The sequence below is a fragment of the Scophthalmus maximus genome, chromosome 13 (assembly GCF_022379125.1).
Source record: "Scophthalmus maximus strain ysfricsl-2021 chromosome 13, ASM2237912v1, whole genome shotgun sequence".
Lineage (NCBI taxonomy): Eukaryota > Metazoa > Chordata > Actinopteri > Pleuronectiformes > Scophthalmidae > Scophthalmus > Scophthalmus maximus.
In genome coordinates this window covers 4,452,467-4,474,900 of record NC_061527.1, presented here as the reverse complement: position 1 = coordinate 4,474,900, position 22,434 = coordinate 4,452,467, and the positions used below count along the sequence as shown (strand labels likewise).

The 22,434-nt window shown below is 40.9% G+C and overlaps 1 protein-coding gene across 3 annotated transcripts in view; it reads left to right on the top strand.

Annotated features, from left to right (window-relative positions):
- Nucleotides 1-495: 495 nt before the first annotated feature.
- The window catches only part of atp11b (ATPase phospholipid transporting 11B (putative)), a 45,807-nt gene continuing 23,868 nt past the window's right edge, over nucleotides 496-22,434 (top strand). For all 3 annotated transcript variants that reach the window (XR_004795548.2, XM_035646908.2, XM_035646907.2), the window contains exons 1-18: nucleotides 496-938; nucleotides 8,643-8,759; nucleotides 10,016-10,105; nucleotides 11,792-11,872; nucleotides 12,423-12,530; nucleotides 13,234-13,362; nucleotides 14,452-14,555; nucleotides 15,563-15,610; nucleotides 16,075-16,139; nucleotides 16,602-16,683; nucleotides 16,783-16,933; nucleotides 17,856-18,053; nucleotides 18,419-18,577; nucleotides 18,841-19,028; nucleotides 20,177-20,245; nucleotides 20,549-20,622; nucleotides 20,805-20,908; nucleotides 21,847-22,028. Coding sequence is in view for 2 of the 3 variants with exons in the window: in XM_035646908.2 (XP_035502801.2) it covers nucleotides 912-938; nucleotides 8,643-8,759; nucleotides 10,016-10,105; nucleotides 11,792-11,872; nucleotides 12,423-12,530; nucleotides 13,234-13,362; nucleotides 14,452-14,555; nucleotides 15,563-15,610; nucleotides 16,075-16,139; nucleotides 16,602-16,683; nucleotides 16,783-16,933; nucleotides 17,856-18,053; nucleotides 18,419-18,577; nucleotides 18,841-19,028; nucleotides 20,177-20,245; nucleotides 20,549-20,622; nucleotides 20,805-20,908; nucleotides 21,847-22,028 (1,976 nt within the window). In the remaining variant the exon portion in view is untranslated. The remainder of the gene's footprint in view (nucleotides 939-8,642; nucleotides 8,760-10,015; nucleotides 10,106-11,791; nucleotides 11,873-12,422; nucleotides 12,531-13,233; nucleotides 13,363-14,451; nucleotides 14,556-15,562; nucleotides 15,611-16,074; nucleotides 16,140-16,601; nucleotides 16,684-16,782; nucleotides 16,934-17,855; nucleotides 18,054-18,418; nucleotides 18,578-18,840; nucleotides 19,029-20,176; nucleotides 20,246-20,548; nucleotides 20,623-20,804; nucleotides 20,909-21,846; nucleotides 22,029-22,434) is intronic.

The following is a 22,434-nucleotide window of genomic DNA, read 5'->3' as shown; positions in this document are numbered from 1 at the left end:
AGATGAATTTAGTAATCGATCATTAATCGATCAATCGATTAACTGTTGCAGCTCCACTATGTATCTATGTATCATCTATATATCTATCATATCTATCTATCTATCTACCTATCATATCTATCTATCTGTCTATCATATCTATCTTTCTATCAGATCTATCTATTTATCTATCTATCTATCATATCTATCGATCATATATATCTATCTATTAGGTCTGCAACCAATGATTATTTTCATAATCGATGTATGTTGATTATTTTCCTTGATTAATCGATCAGTTGTGTGGTCAATAAAAGGTCATAAAATGCACCAAAGATATTCAGTTTACTGTCACAGATGAGCAAAGAAACCAGAAAAATATTCAACATTAAAGAAGCTGAAACCAGAGAATTCTGACTTTGAGCCGATTAATCGATTATCAGAATGGTTGCCGATTAATTTAGTAATCGATTGATCGATTACTCCATCGTCTTCCTCAGTGGCTGCAGTCAGACAGACGGGCAGGCAGGGGGCGTGGAGAGGCCGCCAGAGAGCAGCCTGTCCGCCGCACAGAGCTGCTGGCGGAGGGGGGCGGTGGTGGAAGCTGATCGCGGCGGCAGAGCTGCGACGGTGCGTAGCTCGCCGGGACTCCTCCGTGGCCAGCCGCCGTCTGTCACTCCTCTCGCCGGGGGCTCGTCGTTCGCGTGACATCACCGCGGAATGGGAGAGAGCGGATTCGTCGTGTTGCACACTTCCACCTGCGCGGACCTGGTCGCGTGATGCGACCGAGAGGAGCTGCCGCGTCGACCGGGGGCGGAAACATTTGATGCTTCGGGACCGGTTCTGGTCGGAGGAGCTAGTTCGCTAGCGCGGAGCTAGCGGCGGTGCTCGCCACTTCGAACGGTTGCCTTTTTTTTCTTCTTCTCGCCAGGATGTTACGGTGGATACGACAGCAGCTGGTAATAAAACCCTGCTCCCTCACCTTTCTCTTAACGTTAGCCTCCATTAGCGCGCACACACACACACACAAAACAACAACAACAGCCACGTAAATACAAAAGTTATCGCACTGAAAGCTGAACACACTTCCGGTCATTGAGCCAATTAGCTGCCGCCAATGTGTCTGAAACATTGTTTCGCAGCCAGGTGTAGGTTAGCGCGTCGTTAGCCACCCTCCCTCCTAGCTAGCTGTGTTAGCTCTGCCAACTAGTTGTGAGCAGCTTTGAGTTTGAATCGGAAGTTTAATTTGAAGTTATGCTCCAATTGACTTGACTACAAATGAATCGTGTCCCATCATTTAAAAAAAAAAAGAGAAAATATCCTGTGACAACTAAAGGTAACGCTAGCTAGCTAGCTAGCTGGCTAACAGGGTAAAACTTGGCAAAGTTGAACTACTGTTAGCTAACTCCTCTCCTATTTTTTTTTTTTTTTATAGCTAGAGCTAACTGTTAACCACACAGTTCGTTTTATTGTACTTATTTATTATTCATGTCCAGAAAACCAACACACTGGGACCAACAGCTGGCACGACCTGTAGCCTGAACTGTCTGAAGCCTGAAAACTTAGTGACCCATCTCTCTCTCTCTCTCTCTCTCTCTCTCTCTCTCTCTCTCTCTCTCTCTCTCTCTCTCTCTCTCTCATGTCATGCTAACTTTTTACTACGCCTTTAATGATGAATCGCTGCCGTGTGGATGTCTTCATTGTCTCAACTTAACCACAATGACCCAAGATCGATTACACACACATGTCCAGGGAGCGTCGTGTTTTTGCTGTAATCAGCTGTTGTTTGCCTACAAACACGATTGTGATGGTGACGCATCGACAGGCGACAAGGAAACTAGCTCTCACCTGATTATGATCGAATTTCTTTTTATTCCAGTACACGTAGTAACAGTAGACTGACTCGTGTTGTCGTCATGCTGGGATGTTTGATTTGTGTTTCACTCGTGCTGCTGGGACTCGGTGGTTGTATGACAGGAGATTTGGGGTGTTTGTTTGTTTTTGTTAGGCTTGTTAAAGTAGAATTTTGATTTTAAGAACCTGTATTGACATACTTTAGAAATGAAAGTGGTGTGAATGGTAGAATGAATGACTGAAAGAATGAATGAATGAATGGATTAGGGCTGCCGCTAATGATTATTCTCATTCAATCGATTAGTTGTTTGGTCCATCAAATGATGAAAAATGTCGACCGTGTTTCCCAAAACCCCAAGACGATGTTTTTGTTTTGTCCACACACCAAAGAGCGAAGGAACCAGAAGATATTCACATTTAAGAAGCTGAAATCAGAGATTTTGGACTTATTTATTCATCGAAACTACTTGCACCGATTAATCGATTTAGTAAAGTAGTTGGCGTCTAGTTTAGTATTCGATAACTAATTGATTTACTGCTGCACCTCTACTGGTTATATGATACGAGTTTTATGGTATTTAATTTTTTGTTAGGTTTTGTCAAAAGTCAATGTTTGGATATTAAGAACCTGCATTGACAGACACTAGAAATGAAAGTGGTGTGAGTGGTAGAGGGGCTGCGTGAGCCTGCTCATCTAAATGAATGAATGAATGAATTAGGGCTGCAGCTAACCATTGTTTTCATAATCGATTAATCCCTCAATTATTTCCCCGATTCATCGAACAGTTGTTTGGTCCGTAAAATGGTGAAAAATGTCCCAAGATGATGTTTTTGTTTTGTCCACACACCAAAGATATTTAGAGGAGCAAAGAAACCAGAACATATTCACATTTAAGAAGCTGAAATTAAAGAATAAACTACTTGAGCTGATTAATCGATTATCAAAATAGTTGGCAATTAATTTATTAATAACTGCTGCAGCTCTAGAATGAACGAATGAATGAATGAATGCATATTCTTAGATAAGGCACATTGGCCAAACTGTTGACGTCACCACAGCCAGTGAGTTTAATCAGTGCAGAGCTGTGTCTGAGCTCCCACGAGAGCTCCCTGTACTCAATATTGAACTTGCATGTCGCTTATTAAAGTCCTCCACTCTTGCGTGTACGAAAAAAAAGTTTTCTCTCTACTTTTAAAGTTTTGTCCTGAGCTTTATTATTTTTTTAAAAGAGCACCACAGAGAGTTAGTGTCCACTGTCCGTTCAATTGACCCATCCCATTTTACTGACCCGCCTAGCTATTAATTAAAAAATGTAATTAACATGCATCTGGCCTCATGAAAAAGTCTGTCGGGGGCATTTGTCTGACCTGAATATCAGCTGGAAGTTATTGCACAGGTGTTTATTCTCTCAGCGTTGCTTATCAGCTTCTTTCTGGTGACATAGCTCCGTGTGGAGGAGGAGAAGGGAGGAGGGGAATGTGCGGCGGTAATATCTTTCTTTCCAACCACCGCGGTTACATTTTTTTTTTCATAACTCTATATGAGCGATATATTATTTTTGTTTTTAAGTTTTATTTCCCGAAAGGCAATGCTTGACAAATGATAAGCTTTCCTGCAGCGAGAATTGATATGGCTCACATGGGAGTTTTGCGATATGGCCTCAATGCAATAAGAGAGAAGATATTTCAATTTTATGAAATGTTCATTTTTATAAATTACCTTACTTTAAGTTTCACTCCATACGAACAATTTCATGTCAGATTGAAATAATTTAAGAAGTGAAAAATGGAGAGGATTATGAAGATGTATGTTGTTTGGTGTTCATACCACGTATCTTAGCCTGTTAGGATGTCCCACACTTTTACAGTTTCAATGTGTGATCTTTCTTGGAAATCGCTGCAGTGATCCCCATGGTCCGTTTAACTGTAATAAAGCAGGAAAACATCTGATAAGGAGCTGGTCTATATATATGACACCCGTGATAAAACCTTCCAGTTCCTTATCGTCTGTAGCTCTTGCTTCTGGCTTTTCATTCCATGCCACGTGTTATTAGATATTTGTTTGGCACGCCTATGGTCATGTTGGTATTGCTCTTGTCATCAGTAATACCGTCAAACACACAGACAGACAGTGTCTCTCTCTCTCTCTCTCTCTCTCTCTCTCTCTCTCTCTCTCTCTCTCTTCCTCTTTGTTCCGCAGCCTTTCCGTCTTTACCAATAATCTTTATGCAACTCGATCTCTCCCTCTCTCTCTCTCTCCATCTCCATCTCCGATTCGCTCATCCCAGTTGATTAAATGCTTCTATAATACCACTCGGTGCTTTTGCCTTTATTGTGATGCCTTGGTTCCGTCTCTCCCTGGCTTTTTGTTCAGGGCAATGTTTCCCACAAAGCACCGTGTGGGACCTGGAGGCGTCATGCAGGGAGTAATTACCTGTCAGCCTGCAAATTGATAGGGACATGAACGAGAGAAAGCCGCAATGCAATATTTTTGCCATAAGGACAGCAACATTTCTTTACATTTTCATCGCAGCACTGTCTTCTACTTGGATTCACATCACTGGTGTGCTTTCAATTCAAACTTCTTTCAGGGCTGTGCTAGCTGCGGTGTGGCAGTGTTGTTGTAGGCTGTCGGTGTTTCTGGTTTAACTGCACCATAATTGGCAGGTGATTGATGTGTTGTGTGCTCTGAAAGAAGCCATAATGTGATAAAGGCCTTAGGGGCAAACATGTGTGTCGCCCCCGCCCTGAGTGTGATGTTTTCCATCACTGGCGATCGGAGCTGCAGCCATCTCGCTTCACAAAACGTGGGCAGGGCCAGCGGTTATACAAGGAGGGGTTCGTGCACTAACATGAAATAATAATAATAATAATAATATAATGTAGAGCTGCAACAATCCATCGATTAGTCGACTACTGAATTCATTGCCCATTAATTTGATAATCAATTAATCGGTCACGTACTTAAAGTAATCGGGAAAAAAGTCTGAATTCTCAGATTCCAGCTTCTGAAATGTGAATATTTTCTGGTTTCTTTGCTGTTCTGTGACAGTAAACTGAAAATCTTTGGTTATAGGACAAACCAAACCCATCATGGGGTTTTGGAAAAAACTATCAACGTTTTTCACCATTTCATGGCATTTTATGGACCAAACAACTAATCAAAAAAATGATCTATAGATTGACCGATAATGAATCTAATCGGGAGTTGCAGCCCTAAAATGATCTACTGTCTTTTAATAAAGGCTGCCCGAAGTGGAGCACAAGACTCAGGCTTTCGATTCAGGGATAGGTCTTAGCACAGAGACTCTCATATTGTAGACTTTTCTTTAATTATTTTCCGTTTGAGGTAGAAATCACTAGTTCCTCTTTTTGCGACCGACAGCTGCAATAATTATTATTTCATTAAAGCGGCACTGCAGTTCTCACTGCAGTTCTTACACGGCTCCTACCTACGTTTCTCAATCCCACACCTTTGTTACACTTTCACAAGAAGGTTTACTGTGTGTGTAACCAGCCACCAATTAAACTAACTTAAGCTACCGTTTGCAAAGAAATGAATGATTAAGCAACCTGACGGACTGAAACACTGGGTGGAGAAAGGGAGTGAGACAATCTGTCCTCCTCTGACAAACAACAGTGTTTCTCATCGATTTATATTTTTGACTCTTCTCGAGATAGCGCGAGAGACCTCTGATTTAGTGTGTTGCTTCATTGTAGGGGCTGTTTCTCTGCAGCTCTCTCCGCCCTGCTGTTTTCTGCTCTTTCTCTCTCTCTCGTCATCGCACCCGTTAGGTTTTTTTTCTTCTCCTGTTCTGGGCAGGTAGAAATTAACTTCCGGGCAGGTAGAAATTTACACGGCCCCCCTCCGTGCCTGTTCACTGCACAAAATCACATCAATTAACCCTCGTCGACCTCCATCAATGGCTATCCCAATAGCATCCTTAGAGCCATACTAAATGATCAGGTGTCTGTTATAAGATGGTTCAGCTCAAGACGGACTGACCAAAACCAGCTTCGAGTAGTGTCATCATCAGTACCGAGTCTTTGCAAGTGTCCCCTTTTGAAAAAGAAACGCTCAAAACATTAGGTCGTCCCAAACAGAGATGCAATGCGAACTTCCGTCTCCATAGAAAATGGACGCAAAGTTTCTAGAACTCGAGCCAGAAGGGAAGTTTGTCGCGCGAAGCTCTGAGCTTGTCGTCGCTTTTCGCAGATCAACGATTTCACGTCGTAGGTCGTCAGGCACACGAGCTGCTTCCACAGTTAAGCGGCCTGGCAAATATGTTCCGTTTCCTTTTTGTTTAATGTTTGTGTTCTGAAACCTCCCACCAAATGCCTGCAGGAGTTTTTTTGCAAACTCCTCGGAATATTCAAATGTCCTTCCTAGCAGGCTTATGCGGTTTTATCAGTTGCACTAGCCACAACATTCCTGGCTTGCAAACGCGGCATTGTCTCCCTCTTAACAAACATTGCAGTAATCTATCCCACCCTCAAAAGAGGCACGTTGGGGGGTATTCGTCCTGTCTGTTGTTTCATCATCGGCCAGAGAGAAAAAAACTGGTTCTTGAAGGGTCTTTTCAGTGTTTTTGTTCAACAAACTGGCGATAATTTCACTTTGTCTGCTGGCAACAAGGCTGTTCTTCACAAATTCTTCTTCTGAATGAATTTCAGCTTCCTAGCCCCCAAAAAAACAAACTCATTTTATCCAAATGCATTTCCCGTACAACTCATCCAGTTCCGCTGAGAGGACACTGGAGATTAGCCACCATGTAGGACATTTTGGAGTCTATTTATCATTAAAGACTTACTGTCGTGATACGTTTTCCTTTTTTTGTATTTACAAAAAAGCAACATGGATGAAACAGTCTCGTGGGGCTGCATACAGCCCGGCGTCCAGACGTGCCCCCCACCACTCGGTTGAACTTCCTTTAGAAAAGGTTCTGATGATAAAATTCAGAGTTGTGTTGAAAGACTGATAAAAAAGAAAAGTAAACTTTGCTCTTCCTGTGAGGTTTTTACCAGAAACGATGACCTGTGACTCTTTAATTAAAGTAAAGATTTAAGATTTAATTAAATGTAGGATCTTTTTTTTTTTTTTTAAGGCTTCTGTTAATCACAGTTTAAGACAGCAGCCGGATACACTTGGAGGTTTTAATCAGGGTTCCTTCATTTACTTGGACTTTGTGGGAACATCCTTTGGTTGGCTGCCTTTGCCAGGTGGGGAATTCACAGTCAGTTGACACAATGCTGCCGTTTGCCACGACCGACTGGGACGGCGGCTTAAGGCTCCACGAGTCGATGTTTAGTGGTTCATCCAGTTGTAGCCACGGTTTTGACTCCGCTTCTATCCATTAGCTGTGCGCTGAAGTCTGACTAAACCCGTCTGAAACAAATGGAGGTAAACGACAGAGAAAGGTCACATGGAGGGTTTTTTTAGAAAGCTGTGAGCCGAGTGGAAAAGAATAACTCAGTTGTAGAAATGGAAAATCCTGGAAAAAACTTGTTTTTATTTTTAAAAGTGATTTTTTTAAAATTGGAAAGCGAATGGACTGTAGCGCCTTTTCTAGTCGTATTGACCAGCACAAGTCACATTTACCCGTTCACACACACACTACATACAGAGCTGCTATTTGCTGCGCTTTTTCTGTCACATTCATACACTGTGTGTTCTTAAATGTGAATATGTTCTGGTTTCTTTTCTCCTCTATGACAGTAAACTAAATATCTTTGGTGTGTGGACAAATCAAAACATCATCTTGGGGTTTGGGAAACACGATCGACATTTTCCACCATTTTATGACCTTTTATGGACCAAACAACTAATCGATTATGAAAATAATCGTTAGTTGCAGCCCTTGTGTCTTGCCCGAGGACACAAGGGCATGCGGACTGGGGGAAGGCAGGGATCGAACCGCCAACCAGTTTGGGTTAGTGGATGAAATAGATTGACCTTCTAGCTATTGCTGCCTTGATTCATTCGGCATGGACTTGATAAAAGAGTGCATATGTTCCCGTTATGAGAAATTGCAATAGGCAAACAAATCTTTCTTTTTTTTTTCATTTATTTTCATGAGGTCAGGGGTTTGACACAAACTGTTGCCTCAAGTGGATTTAAGTATGGTTTTGACTTACAGGGGTGAGTCAGGTTTCTCTTTAATGCCAACAGTGTGAAATGACTGAGCCTCTGGACCACAAGCCATAACTCTGCCCTCCAGTCAGTTAGTTTTTAAATGTTATAAATCTGGAAATGACAATGAAAACAGTATTTCACAGGCTGTTATTTGTGTTTTTACACTAACAGCAGTTATTATTAGTAATACGTTATCTTAATAATGTAGGGGTGCAACCAAGGAATAATATAGTTGTTGTTTAAAATCAAGATTTCTTAATTCATTATTTTGCAAAAAGAAAACGTGGAGAGAAAAAAAGTCTTTCTGACAAACCAAAGCTCCAGACTCCCCACAAGAGTATTTTAAATTTCTGAAGAATTACTAGAAAAATGTTGAGCGTTTAGTTGGAAAAATGATTCAAACAATTACTTGGTCATCAAATTAGAAGCTCATTAATATAACATAATAACAGTGTACATGAAAAGAGGTCAGACACATTTATCAACACTTTGTGCTAAGGTGCCGCACCACTGCCCTACTTATTAAAATAACTTTCATAGAAGTGATGTACTAAAAGTTGTTTTGAATGTAAATAACCTGCATGTCTCCCTTTTCCACCCTTTCCATTGCCCCCCCCCCCTTTCTTTTCCTTCCCTCCACTCTCTCTCTCGTCTCTTGTTTCCTCCCCTCCCTCAGGGCTTCGACCCTCCTCATCAGAGCGAGACCAGAACGATTTATGTAGCAAACCGCTTCCCGCAGCATGGCCACTACGTACCCCAGCGCTTTGCAGACAACAGGATCATCTCATCCAAGGTACCAACTGTTGCTTGAGCCAGTTTCGGATTTCATGTTAATCCGTCAGAGGCAATAATATTTTTCTTTTACTGTCTTTAATTGTCTTTTAATTAAAAGGAAGTAAAAGTTCAGATCTGCAAAATGTGTCAACTTGCATCATGAATCTTCACATTACTGCCATATCACATTTCAAATTCTGCATTATCCACCACAAAAACCAAGTGCAAAAACAGACAACTGATAGAAGCACTGTGTTTTTTTTTTCTCTTTTTAATTAAATATCAACTGACTTTTTAAAAGAAATGAACGATGACATTTTGCACGAGTCAGAAGAAAATAAGTCAAATTTTCTGACATGTCATTTAAAAAAAGTTTTGTCTGTAGTGGCATAGAGTTGAGGGGTGAAGCGCCATTTGTCAATAACAGGATCAAGTCAGAGAAGAAGTTTTTATGGTCGTGAGATGATTCATTTCAGTTAGAAGACGGCAGAACAAAAGGATAATCCAAAGAGGCAACCGCCTGCCACCAGCAGCGATGAGTCATTGATTAGACAGTAGATAAAATGATTGACAGTAGAGTTAAGTTACCTCGGTTAGGATTAAATTGATTATTAGTCATACTGTTTGAGAGACAGACAGCTCAAGTAAAAATAAGACAACTCTTCTGTATATTAATGGCATGACTTTCACCTTAATAGCAAGTTATTAAGACGTCCTTCACTCTAGACCATGCTGTCAGATTTTGATTGAATTTAAATTAATGGTAAAACGAAAACAAGTCACAGCAGCGAGTGAGCAGCTCCTCTGAGGTCATACAAATTTCAGGACGTCAACTTCCTGTTAATTGACACTAATATCTCTTATTTTATTTTGGAATTCAAATGTGCGCTGTGGACTCGGGCAACGTTGAAACGTATGAAAACGTCTGAGGATAAATCCCTTGAGGAGAAAAACACCAAAAATTGTTTAGCTCCAGCTCTGCATTTATTTGATTTCAGCCATTTCATGACATGGAAATGTAAGATACTATGGTTTTTGTGTAATACTACACAGATGATTTTTAAATCTAATTCATCGTTTACCTTTTCTTAATTTATCTGATTTATAGTTTTGAATACTGCCAAGAAATAAGATTTGGGTTTCCTGCCTCATGCATTTCATTGCTATTCCATTTGATATTGAAAAGCTGGATGATATCTGCAGATACCCCTCATAAAACCTGTCTTCGTCCTATTTCAATATACCCTAAATGTATTTTTTGTTTTTCTCTTTCAGTACACGATTTGGAACTTTGTCCCCAAGAATCTGTTTGAGCAGTTCAGGAGAATAGCCAACTTCTATTTTCTCATCATCTTCCTTGTACAGGTACAAACACTCACAATCGCTCACTATTCCTCACTGCGGGTACACATTCTCGTTGATGGTTCAAGTGTGTCCTCAGTTTTCGTGCCCTAAAATACGAAATGTGCGTATCCACCATACAAGTGTCTGTTTGGCTATATGAGCGCCTGACTCATTCCACTCTCAGGGCCCGACAGAGAGACAGGTCTGCGTCTGTATTAAGACATTACACCCACACATTAAGTAATGCGTGTGACTCTGCAGCCGTCCCGGGGCCGTCGGGGCCCTTCGCGTTGCATCAGTCAGCCGGTGGTGAAGTTAGGATTTGGCTTTCAAATCTTTCTGCCGACTTCTCCCGATTTATTTGGGCCTGGCCATTGAAGCCAGAGAAATCGTCTTGACTCTTTTCTTTTCTCCCACTCGGCTTGTCAGTGAAGCTGAAGTCAGCTTAGTCTCAAGTCGCTGTAAACAGTGCTTCTTTCTGTTTTTGACATTATGATCTTTGGCGTTTTCTTAGACGGCCATTTTGAGCAGTAGATGGATTCCTAGATAACTGCTGTGAACTGTTTTTCCACCCCCACCCCTCTAATTCTCTCTCACAAGCCAAGTAAAGAAAAATCATGGTGTCATTATAGTTCATGCAGATCCTTATTATAGTTAGAGAGGATTTAATGTTTTGTTTTTACTGGCGGTTAGTCAGTTTTTAATCATTATTGCTCTCGACATTATTATTATATTTAAATACATTGTGTGTATTCTTGAACCTGAGTGTGTGTCTTGTCTCATTTGCAAGACTGATATAATATATATATATATATATATATATTTAGAACATTTACTTACTATCAGTCCTCTTCTTCTTCTCAGCCTTAGCTGCAGCATTGCTGCTTTTTCTCTGCACCACATAAACTGTAACTGCAGCGTCTCCCCTCGTTTGAGTTGCGGTGGAAATTTAGGGAATCGTAGAAACGACGTCGTTGTTGTGGTATTTTATTGTGGTCAAGCGTTTGCTAAAGGGGGCCAGTACCTCAGAGACGGTTATTTATACAGTAGTCGAGGAAATCAATCCTGTTTTTACGAGGGGCAGGATACATCTGTGGTTTGATTAGAGTATGGCTGTAAGTCAATCAGGGGAGTTGAACAGTCTCAACTGATCATAGCTATCGAAGTCTATCTGGGTTGAACTTAATCTAAAGATAATTCAATATGTCATCTGCACAGCCTTCTCATTTCCTGCCTCTCTCAATAATAATGTTCGATAAAAACAAAAATTGCTTACAGAACCTTTGAAAATCTATTTTTAAAAGAATGTAAAACACTAACTTTTATTTTTGTACCACTGCACATCTGGGTAAAACATGTGTGGGATCATCTTCTAAAACGAACGTTTCAACCACTGACTCATGTTAGCTTCAGAAAGCTGAGGCGTGTCGGGTACCGGAAATGTTTTGTGTGGGTGAGCCTGCCTGTGCGTGCGTGCGTGTGCGTGCGTGTAGTTATAAAGTGACAGTTAACCTTTGAGGGAAGTTGTGTAGATTTCCTGTTTGACACATCAGCTACTACCTCTCTCTGTTGACGTTTTAGATTTACTGTGTTCTCTCTGGCAGGACACACCCGCTCTTACGGGTGTTTCTGATTGAACTTTCTTATTTAAATCCACTGCACAACCAGTTTGTTGACATCCCCTCCTCTGCATTTGTCTCTTTCCAGTTAATGATAGATACCCCGACTTCCCCAATCACCAGCGGCCTGCCTCTTTTCTTTGTGATCACAGTAACTGCCATAAAACAGGTGAGAGAACAAGCACATGGTAGATTCTAGAGTTGCAACACTTAGTCGATTAGCAATCGATTACTAAATTAATCGCCAACTATTTTGATAATCGATTAATTAATCGATTAAGTAGTTTTTATGGAAAAAAGCTTCTTAAATGTGAATATTTTCTGGTTTCTAACAACATCAAAAAAAAAACCATCATCTTGAGGTTTTGGCAAACACGATGGACATTTTTCATTTTATGGACCAAACAACTAATCGTTTGATTGGGAAAATATTTGACAGCTTAATCGATAATTAAAATAAACGTCAGTTGCAGCACTAGTAGATTCCTCTTTGTAGTTTGTTGTGTTTGGAAATGAGTAACTTAAGGTGTGTACAGTACCATATCCAAGTCTAGTCAGTGGATCTATAAACTGATGTAAAAAAGCTTTTGAATCACTTCAGTGGATCAGTGCCTGATCAGTGGTGACCACTGTTCAGTAATAAAGCTGTTTTCCACTGGGAAGCTTTGAGCCGCTCCGTTCGGTTGGTTGGTTGGTTGCTGAGCGTATGTTTTCCCCAGGGCTACGAGGACTGGCTGAGGCACAAGGCGGACAACGAGGTGAACGGGGCTCCGGTGTTCGTGGTCCGCAGCGGGAGCCTGGTCCAGACAAGATCTAAAAACATCAGGGTGAGATGGTATAAAAAAACCTGTAGCATAAAGAACCTAAAAACAGCTTTTCACTGACAAAAGTCACAACTCACTTTAGCATGGCCGTTACATTTCTGGTGCGAGTGGTGGTTCTGTAGAACCTGACTACACAGAGGACGAAAAACTAAAAATCTATGAAAAGAGCACAGTTTCTTGTGTACGCATCGCAGATACTGAGGCATCAGCACAAACCAACACGAATGGAATGTTGTGTGAATAGTCACTTAAAACTCCGTCACAGACAGGAATCTCTCTGTCATCTGGAGTGAAAGACTTGATTTGGCACAAAAGCACGAAGGTGTTGCCATGTATCACTAGAAATTCAATGTTGGCAATGAAAATTTATTACTTTTTATCCATATACAAAAATCTAATTATGCAGCTTCCTAGCAGATTTTTGTAACGCATAAAAGAGGGTGTGGTGCGGTTGTATTGCTAAAAAAAGAATGAACTACAATACATGGACAATCTAAAATGCAAATGCCAACAAGACTTTTTATATCATATAATTATATATATATTTTTTAGGTTTTAGGCTATATTTTCAAATAACTGCATCATAGCTTGGTGTCATTTTAGGCAAAATGAGAAGATTTAATGAAGGAGGGAGTAATAACTTTATAATTTGACTAACAGTGTATTATATTGAGTGTTTGTGTGTTTTTCCTGCCTGTCCATCCAGGTCGGGGACATTGTCCGTGTTGCTAAAGATGAAACTTTCCCCGTTGACCTGGTGCTGCTGTCATCAGATCGCGCAGACGGCACCTGTCACATCACCACAACCAGCCTCGATGGAGAGACCAACCTCAAGGTCCGTGTGTCCGAGTGCGTGTTAGCTTTGAGAATATAGTCAGTGTTGTGAAAACTAAAAGGTGAAAGAGGCTGTTTGTCCAAACCCACTTCTGAGAATCAAACCTGCAAACTCTGGTTGCTCCACTTTAAAAACGGAGTGTGAACAAATGAATAAAAGTTGCATTCAGTAAGAAACGTTTTAGGTTGTTTAGCTCGTTGTCTTGTAGCACTGCAGCCAATGGGGTTTATGAATCGACTTGCCAGTGATGGTAGCGGTGATGTACAGATTAAGGGGTTTGATGATGTGCTGATACTCCTGTAATATACAGTAAAGCTGATTGAAACCCATATTTAAGCTGTTAGCACGGAGAGAGCCTCATTGAGACTAGCAGACCTCTGTCAGTATTTTCAGCACCAAAACCTCACACCAAACTCAGAGCACATTTTTCGTGTGATTGGATTACACTCAAAGCCAATGCAAAGACGCGAGTAGACCTGAATTTCGTTCACCTAGTGCTGGGCGACTCAAATGATGCAACACGAATAACGCAAAAGACGATTAGTGTATTATACTCCCGACCCCCCCCCCCCAGACTTGCCAGAAGCTATGTAGCTTAATTTTCCCTCTTAACCGTATCCTGCTGCTTCTGCTACAGTTTATTTAAACTACGTAAGAGGTTTGTTTTTTTAGCCTAGAATCGTGTTTGAACAATATATGTACATTTATGATATACTTCTAAGTTGGTCTCGACTGCAGCTGTTTACATACTGTATAGTGCAATGATACTGCAGTGGTGCTGCATCCTCCTCTCGCTGTCAGGGTGTCATCGTGTAGTTTTTCCTTCAGGAGCACCTGAACGCAGCCTGCCAAAAATAAAAGAAATACTGCAGCGCCAGTATCATTGGATCACATATCCAAATATATGAGTTCAGCAAATCCGTCTCACACTAGGGTGTTGTAGAAGGTTAGAGGGCCAAAATCCCAATGGGAACTTTGGTGATAAATCCTCCCATTCAAAACCGAAACCTTTATTTTTGTCCCATTTGAAACAATAATTCACTCTCACCAACATTTTACTGTACTCATGTGTTGTGTTTATGTTTGTAGACCCACTACTCAGTGGGGGAGACAGCAGTGTGTCAGTCAGTGTCCCAATTGGAGGCTCTGCAGGCCGTGGTTGAGTGTCAACAACCAGACGCCGACCTGTACAGGTACAGTTATCCCCTCCATTAAAAATGTACAGTGTGATGATGTCACTCAAAATTGACAAAAGTATATTCCTCCGAACTTAACCCATGTTAAAATATTTGACATGAATATTCTGCTTTGAGACGCGTCATATACTTGTTTATTTCGTAGCTGTTCAACTGTAAATTTAGGACAATAACTTTTCCTAATTTCACTCGGGATTTCCCCTGAAGGACCCTGCTCTAGTGTCTCTAGAGCCCATTTTAAAAAAACACCTAGATTTATAAACGGTAGAAATATCCAGCCAAATTTGTGTTGTGACACGGACGACCGAGTGCGATGGCTTCATCACCTCTTCAACAACCCCTCTACCTCGTGTCCATCTCAGCATTAGGATCGATGCATGTATTTTTAGATCAGGCAGTTTGTTTCAATGGCAGTTTTCTCCCTCCCCCCTCTTCTCCTAGTTGCACTATGTCTCTTTACACTTCCTGCATTTAAATGCAATTAACCAACCAAACTGTTGTCGGCTTTCTGCAGTAATCTGGTTTCTTCACAATGACGTCAACAAGTAACCTAGTTTGTTCAATCAGGGTTTAAGATAAACCTCATTTGGTTGCATTCAATTAACAAGATTTCTAATGAGGTTATTACATGTGTATCAGATGAGGGTAAGGGAGAGTTGCAGTAGGATGAGAAGGAAGGTCTGTAAATGTTGTAATGCATCTTTGTTTTCAAAATAAAGGTCAAGCTGCAACTGAAATTTTAAGTCTGAATCTGTCAGTTTCCTTTGCTTTACGAAATGTATTTTTTTTATGTCAACGTAGATTCCAGATGCTGAAATAAAACTTGAGAGAAAGTATTTGAAATATGTAGTATGGGGGAGACATATGATTACTTAACAGCTGTGTATGAATACAGACTTTACACTAACCTGGTTGTTGTCGTGAATGTTAAAACCTTTCCAATATTTTCCAGTGTCTGTCTGTCTCAGTCCACTCAGCTGAAATTTGTTTGGTGTGTTTTCTAGGTTTGTTGGTCGGATCACGGTGACTCAGCATGGGGAGGAGATAGTCAGGTGAGATCCGATTCATCCAGCTGCTTTAGCTAATAATTACATTAGTGCAACTAAAGGAACTAAAGACACTTGAAACAGGATTATACAAGAAGGCCAAAATATTGATCAACAGACTTGCCCTGTGGGGAAGAGGGTGAAACACAAAAGTATGTCAGTTTGAATTTTCTCAAGAACTTTGCAGACTTTTAGAAGAGTTTTCGGTCCCTTTGTCCCTAATATTTCGAAAATCACATTTGATTTAAAAGATTTTTATAAGGGATTCAATCAGCAGCGTGTGGCTGTGTCACCGCAGGACAAGGACGAGGTTTAGCTCAAAGAAAATTATTAATTATGTATCCAAAAGATTTATTAACCTCATGCACTGTTCAAATCTAGTTCCCACTGTCTCTTGTTTTGTGTTTTTGGGGTTAGTGCACATGTGTCTTACTCTGTGTTCATATTTTTCTTGTCTTCTTTCATGTCAGACCTCTGGGTCCAGAGAATTTGCTGCTGCGAGGCGCCAGGTTGAAAAATACCAAAGAGATTTTTGGTGAGTCCGCACAGTAAGAAGTAAAAGTAAATAGTTCTCTGAACCAAAACATTCACCCGAGAAGGAAGCGGCTACATAGATCTAGATTCCAGTTGAATGGAGAGAGAGAAACGTCTTCATTGATGTAGCAGTTGCTGCTGAATTACAGTGGATATTAAAAGCATGATAGGGCTGTGAATTAGCTTTGTTTGCTGTGCTACAAACGAGGCTAAGCTCTGTGGACATTATGGGAAGGGCAGGTCGCTTAATACCATATAACTGAAGTCTGTTTATGTTGACTGAACACTGTGCTGGAAGACTAAATATGAAAAGGGCCTTGATCTGCAGGTTTTTACAGCAATGTCCCAAAGTGTGACTAAAGTGAACTGTGTACGCTGCTGTAACTGGAGAACATGGAGAACTAGAGCCAATGGACTGTGGTCTAATGAACTAATGTCTCATAAACCACCTGTGATGTTGTAGGTGTGGCGGTTTACACTGGGATGGAGTCCAAGATGGCGCTCAACTATAAGTGCAAGTCCCAGAAACGCTCTGCGGTGGAGAAGTAAGCACTTTTTTTCCCCCCTTTGCCTATCGGACGTGAGCGAGTTATCGCTCTTTTCCAGATGTGCTTAATCGAACTTACAACATTTTCCTGTGTCAGGTCCATGAATACCTTCCTGCTCATCTACCTGTGCATCCTGCTGTTCGAGGCCATCCTCAGCACCATCCTGAAGTACGCCTGGCAGGCCGAGGACAAGTGGGACGAGCCTTTCTACAACCAAAAGACGGAGCAAGAGAGAAACAGCAGTCCGGTTAGTCTGCTTTGTAATGAACGTCAAGAGTAACAGATTTTTATTGATTTGTTTCTTGTAAGCCTTGCAGGCTATTATCGGCAGAGACATTGCCAACATTCTGTTTTTCTCTCTCCTTTTTGAAAAAAATACTTTCTTCCACTTACAACAAAGGATGATTTCTCAAACAAAAAGGCTTGAATCCATATGTGCACACTTTCACACACAGAAACCTAGAATTGGGCTTGGTAGTTTAGTGTTTTTGTGACGAGGTATAATAGAGGAAGTGCCGTGTCACTGGGAAAGTGTCCAACCCATCAGCCCGCCCGCCTGCCAACACTAATCAGTCACACAGAAAAGCAGCCTCTTTGTATTCGGACTGAGAGGAAAACAAAAAGTCTACGTTGTAAAGTGGCCATCCCTGCTCCCTGGAGATGGGGAAAGGAATAATGGCAATACAAAAAATGGCTGTGTTTTTAGATTTAAGTATCACAGTTGCCCCGGAAACTCACTGGCCCCGTTTACAGTCTGTACCTTTTTACCAATTGCCGGCGTCTCTCTTCGTCACAGGTCCAGAGAATCTGCCGACCCTTAAAAAGTCAGAAAATTGTCTAAATATAAGGCTGAACGACTGCAATGTCCAACAAATAGCAAGAAAAATTGTTTTTACTTTATTCCCACGACAGGTAGACATCAGAAATAGCCTAATAATATTATTTTAATTTCTTTATTTTGTTAAGCAAGTTGGTTCAGAGCTGAATTCAAGGTCTAACACTTCATAAACTTTTGAGTAGCTGCTGATACTGTGATACTGATAATTCCTTAAAGTTTATGACAATGCAACTTGTCAACATTAGCTTCACCAAAGTTAAGTTCAGGTTTGCTCTCCTCGCGTTAAAAATCCTAATTTTTAAAACAAGATACATTCTCCCGCCTCCCTCAGATCTTGAAGTTCATCTCAGACTTCTTGGCATTCATGGTCCTCTACAACTTCATCATCCCCATCTCGCTCTACGTCACCGTGGAGATGCAGAAGTTCCTAGGCTCCTTTTTCATTTGCTGGGATTTGGACCTTTACCACGAGGAAAGCGACCAGAAAGCTCAGGTCAACACCTCCGACCTCAACGAGGAGCTGGGGCAGGTATGGACAAGAAGTACAGGCATGCACATACACGTATGACAAAGGAATAAACATAGAAATTAAGTATTATAAAAGGGATATACTGTATCAGAAAATGAGACCTGTACCTATGATAAAGCTCTCAGGCCTAAGGTCATTCATACCTAAAAAAAATTTTTCAATTAGATCTATTTTTTCATAGTGTTCAGATATATGAGCTAATTAACATATGGCAAAACGTTTAATTACAGACATAATTATGTTTGTGTGATTATTCACCACTCAAACTTGTTTCCTTTTTTTTTCAAAATCTTTTTATTGGCATTTTCCAATGATGCAGCAGAATAAACAAACTGTCTGCACTATTGTGTGTTTCTGTTCCCCAGGTGGAGTATGTTTTCACAGATAAGACGGGTACGCTAACTGAAAACGAGATGCAGTTTCGCGAATGTTCAATCAACGGAACAAAGTACCGGGAGGTTAATGGCAAACTGGTACCGGAGGGAATGACTGACGATTCACCAGATGGTTCTTTGCCTCAGCTGGTAACTCGCATATACAATAATGACATTTATTCTCTCTTGGCAGACACATAGCCGCAAATCTCTTTTTTTCCTTTTTGGCGATATACCAACCTATAGATAATTAGACTAATACGCTAACTGTAAAAACGATAGAGGTAATCACAGTTCTTCAGCTAAATCAAACTCATCCTCAGTTTGAAGTTGCCTCTTGTCTATGTACAGAATGTGTAGAATTCATCACGGTTCTGTCTCCTCATCCTTCCCCTGTTTTTCTCTCCGTACAGATGGGCGAGGAGTTGTTGTTTCTCAAGGCGGTGTCATTGTGTCACACGGTCCAGATCAGCTACGACCAGCCCGACTGCCTGGGCGGGGGAGGAGACCCATTCGCCCATGCAAACGGTTTCTCCTCCAATCACATGGAATACTACGCCTCCTCCCCGGACGAGAAGGCGTTAGTGGAGGCAGCGAAGAGGTGAGGATACATTAGAGACCTCTCCTCTTTTGAAAATTTTAAGTAGTACATAGGTTGACATCTGAATGGAACCTGGAAATGTACAGGTGGATGAAAGGGGTTGTTGACAATAGGTACAAATAAAAGAAAAAGAAAAAAATTATGATTATTACACAACAGGAAATTTGTATTTTTCAGCTTTTTCCTCATTTTCCGTGTTGGGGTTCCAAAAGTTGGAAGAAAACGAAACTCTGAAAAACTATTAGTAAAGTGTTTGCTTTTTTCAGTCTGTTCTGTCGGTGTAAGAAACTTGGACTTTATTGAAGCCAAAAAAGCACCCGTCACAATTTCTACACCTTTTTTTGGATGATTGCACGAATATAAATCCTGGCTGTTGACATGAGGTTAAAGTCTACGTGCTGTACTACCTCTCCTCCTGACTGTCGGCCGCTCAGGGACGTTAAAATACCCGTGGAGGTTCAGACTGCTGGCCAAATATAAAGTGGCACCTTTTCCCTACTCGCCTGTTGTTCATTTATATTGTCCAAGAAATAAAACGACTTTAATGTGAAGAAGGGTGGTTGGAAAAAAACTTTAATAGGATGTGACCAGAATCTACTATACCAGTTTGAGAAAGTGTTGCTGACGAAGCTGGAGCTTAAACCCCACCACAAATTGTTTGATAAATGTGGCTGTGTAGCACCCAGAATCTAAATTGTTTGGATTGATGAGTCAGGATATTAATGTTGCATTACATCAATAATTCTGGCCTCTAGTTTTCAAACCAGTTACCCTATTAATCACTGGTAGATATAACACTCACATGTTGGCACCTTTGTTGTTGTTTTGTTGTTTTACAACAAGAACGTTGTAGATTGTTTGGAGTCTTGGTTTTCTATTTGTTCACAATGAGTTCCATTTGGCTTTCCAACCTTTTTCCTTCAGCATGAACATGAACATAAACTGTAGGCATCGGCCCTTGTTGAGCCTGAGAAAGATTAATAACTCGATACTGGAATGGCCTGAGGGGGAGGGCAATGGCTATAACTCCATTTTTTTTTTTGTCCTTTAAAGGCTCTCTTACCTTCAAACCGTTCTAAACTCCAAATCTGATTGTTCAACTCGTATTTAAAGGTCGAGTCATTAACCTCCATCTTCTCTTTCCTCAGAATCGGAGTGGCCTTCACCCGCTGCAGTGGAGAAACCATGGAAATCAAAACATTTGGACAGTCAGAGAAGTACGTCTCACCCCGTGCGTCTCTTAAATCACGTCAACACTCCAAAAACTATTTTACTTTTATGATCACCAGCCTTCAAGTGAGGCTTAACATTGTCTACGGCAAACCTCAGTTCAAAATGTTCAATCCATGTTTTCAGTCATTTAAGTACAAGACTGTGGAACAAGTGGCAATTCTTTTCATTTAATTATTACATTTAACATTGGGCATACACTACTAAGGCAACAAAAACATGCATGATGCAAACAGCCATGTCTGTGCACTGTGTCCAAAGTGAAGTTAACGTTCTCTTTTCTTGCTCAGGTATAAACTGCTGCATGTGTTAGAGTTTGATGCTGACCGCAGGAGGATGAGCGTCATCCTACAGACTCCCTCAGGTATCACCATGTTCTACCACTATGCTTTTTTTGGGGGGTAAATGAATAAATAGATGTTAATTTGTTTATTCTGTATTGGGATTTGCATATTTACGGATTTACATAATTTAATTGTATTCAGAGTGTTTTCTCAAGTACAACTCCCTTTTCTGTGCCTTCTCTTTGCCGTCTTGACCTTAAAGGAGGCCAAGTGCTGTTCACCAAGGGAGCAGAGTCGGCCATCTTGCCTTTCACCACCAGTGGGGAGATAGAGAAGACGAGACTGCACGTTGATGAGTTTGCACTGGTGAGGAATCATTTATTCAAAAAATATTTTTAGAAAATAGAGATTACTGTTGAGTGGGTAATGGTCAGCAAAAAAGTTTATTTCAGTGAACAACATGACATAAAAAACTTATTCAGCAGCTGCCTCTTTATTTCACTATGTGGCAGAAAATATGTTTTCTGCGAATGTGCAGATGATCTGGAGTCGTAGGAGTAACATGCTGACGTGTTCATGTTCCCTACACTGATCAACTATATCTCTCTAATTATTCCTTTAAATGAAATTACCTTTACACCACTTTGAGTCAATACTTTGATTGAGAACTCCGGGAACTCCATTTTACAACCTCCGAGAAATGTCCTCTGAAATATTCGTCCTGAATGTTATGATGAAAGATTTAAATATCTGGCTCGGAAATACGTCTTGAAACACATTTCACTACTGTGTGACATTTCCCAGCATTGCAGTAATTACTTTTGGCTTTGTCGTTCTCTGTTCACATTGGATTGTAAATTCTTCAGTTGAACACACACACACACACACACACACACACACACACACACACACACACACACATGCGCGCATACACACACACACACACACGTGCATATCTGGCTCCCACATCATGTAATCAGATGTCAGTGCTCAGGACTAGGGTTGATTTGTGGTCGTCTACACCTCAGGCTGGTCCCCATGATTTAAAGCCGAGCTTTTATAATTAGTTTTTTCTGTTCTTTCTCTACTTACTTCCGTCCAATTAAATTTCCTCTCCTTCTCTTCTTCTCATCCTGTCCATGTCTTCTTGACTTCCTCAAATGAAGCGTTCCTTTCCACACAAACCCGCAATTTTTTTTTTCATTTTCACCGATATGTTTCATGTCATTGTATCTTTTCTTATGCGCCCTGTTGTTTTTTTGTTTTTCTCTGCCCCTCACCCTCCCTTCTCCTCCCAAATGTAGAAAGGTTTGCGGACCCTGGTGGTAGCATGTCGCCACTTCAGCCCAGAGGAGTACATCGAAGTGGACAGGTGTCTGAACAGTGCCCGCACCGCGCTGCAGCAGAGGGAGGAGCGCCTGCAGGAGGCCTTCAGCTACACGGAGAGAGACCTGCAGCTCCTGGGAGCAACGGGGGTGGAGGACAAGTACGAAATGATTTTGAATATATTATTGTTGCTCTTACTAAATACTGGATTGGTCAATACGATAAGTAAAGCTTCACAACTTGTCATTGCCTTCCAAACAGGCAGCAGTAGCATACGAGTCAAAGGAGTACGTGAATATGGCTACACACATTAAAGTAGTTTTTAAATATTCCGAATACTCTTAAATGCTTATGAAAAATTGATGCAGTCGAATTAGGATGATGGAGACAGTGGACGTCTTAAGCAGAAGTATTTTTTTTACAAGAGGAGATTTATTATTGAGGAGAATTCTGGTTCTTTACATTGATTTTTCCTGGTGGTTAGTGTTAACAATTTTTTGCTAAATTAATGTTTTACTGTTTGTGCTTCATGTGCATTTTTTAACTTTCTGTTGTTAGAAAATCTC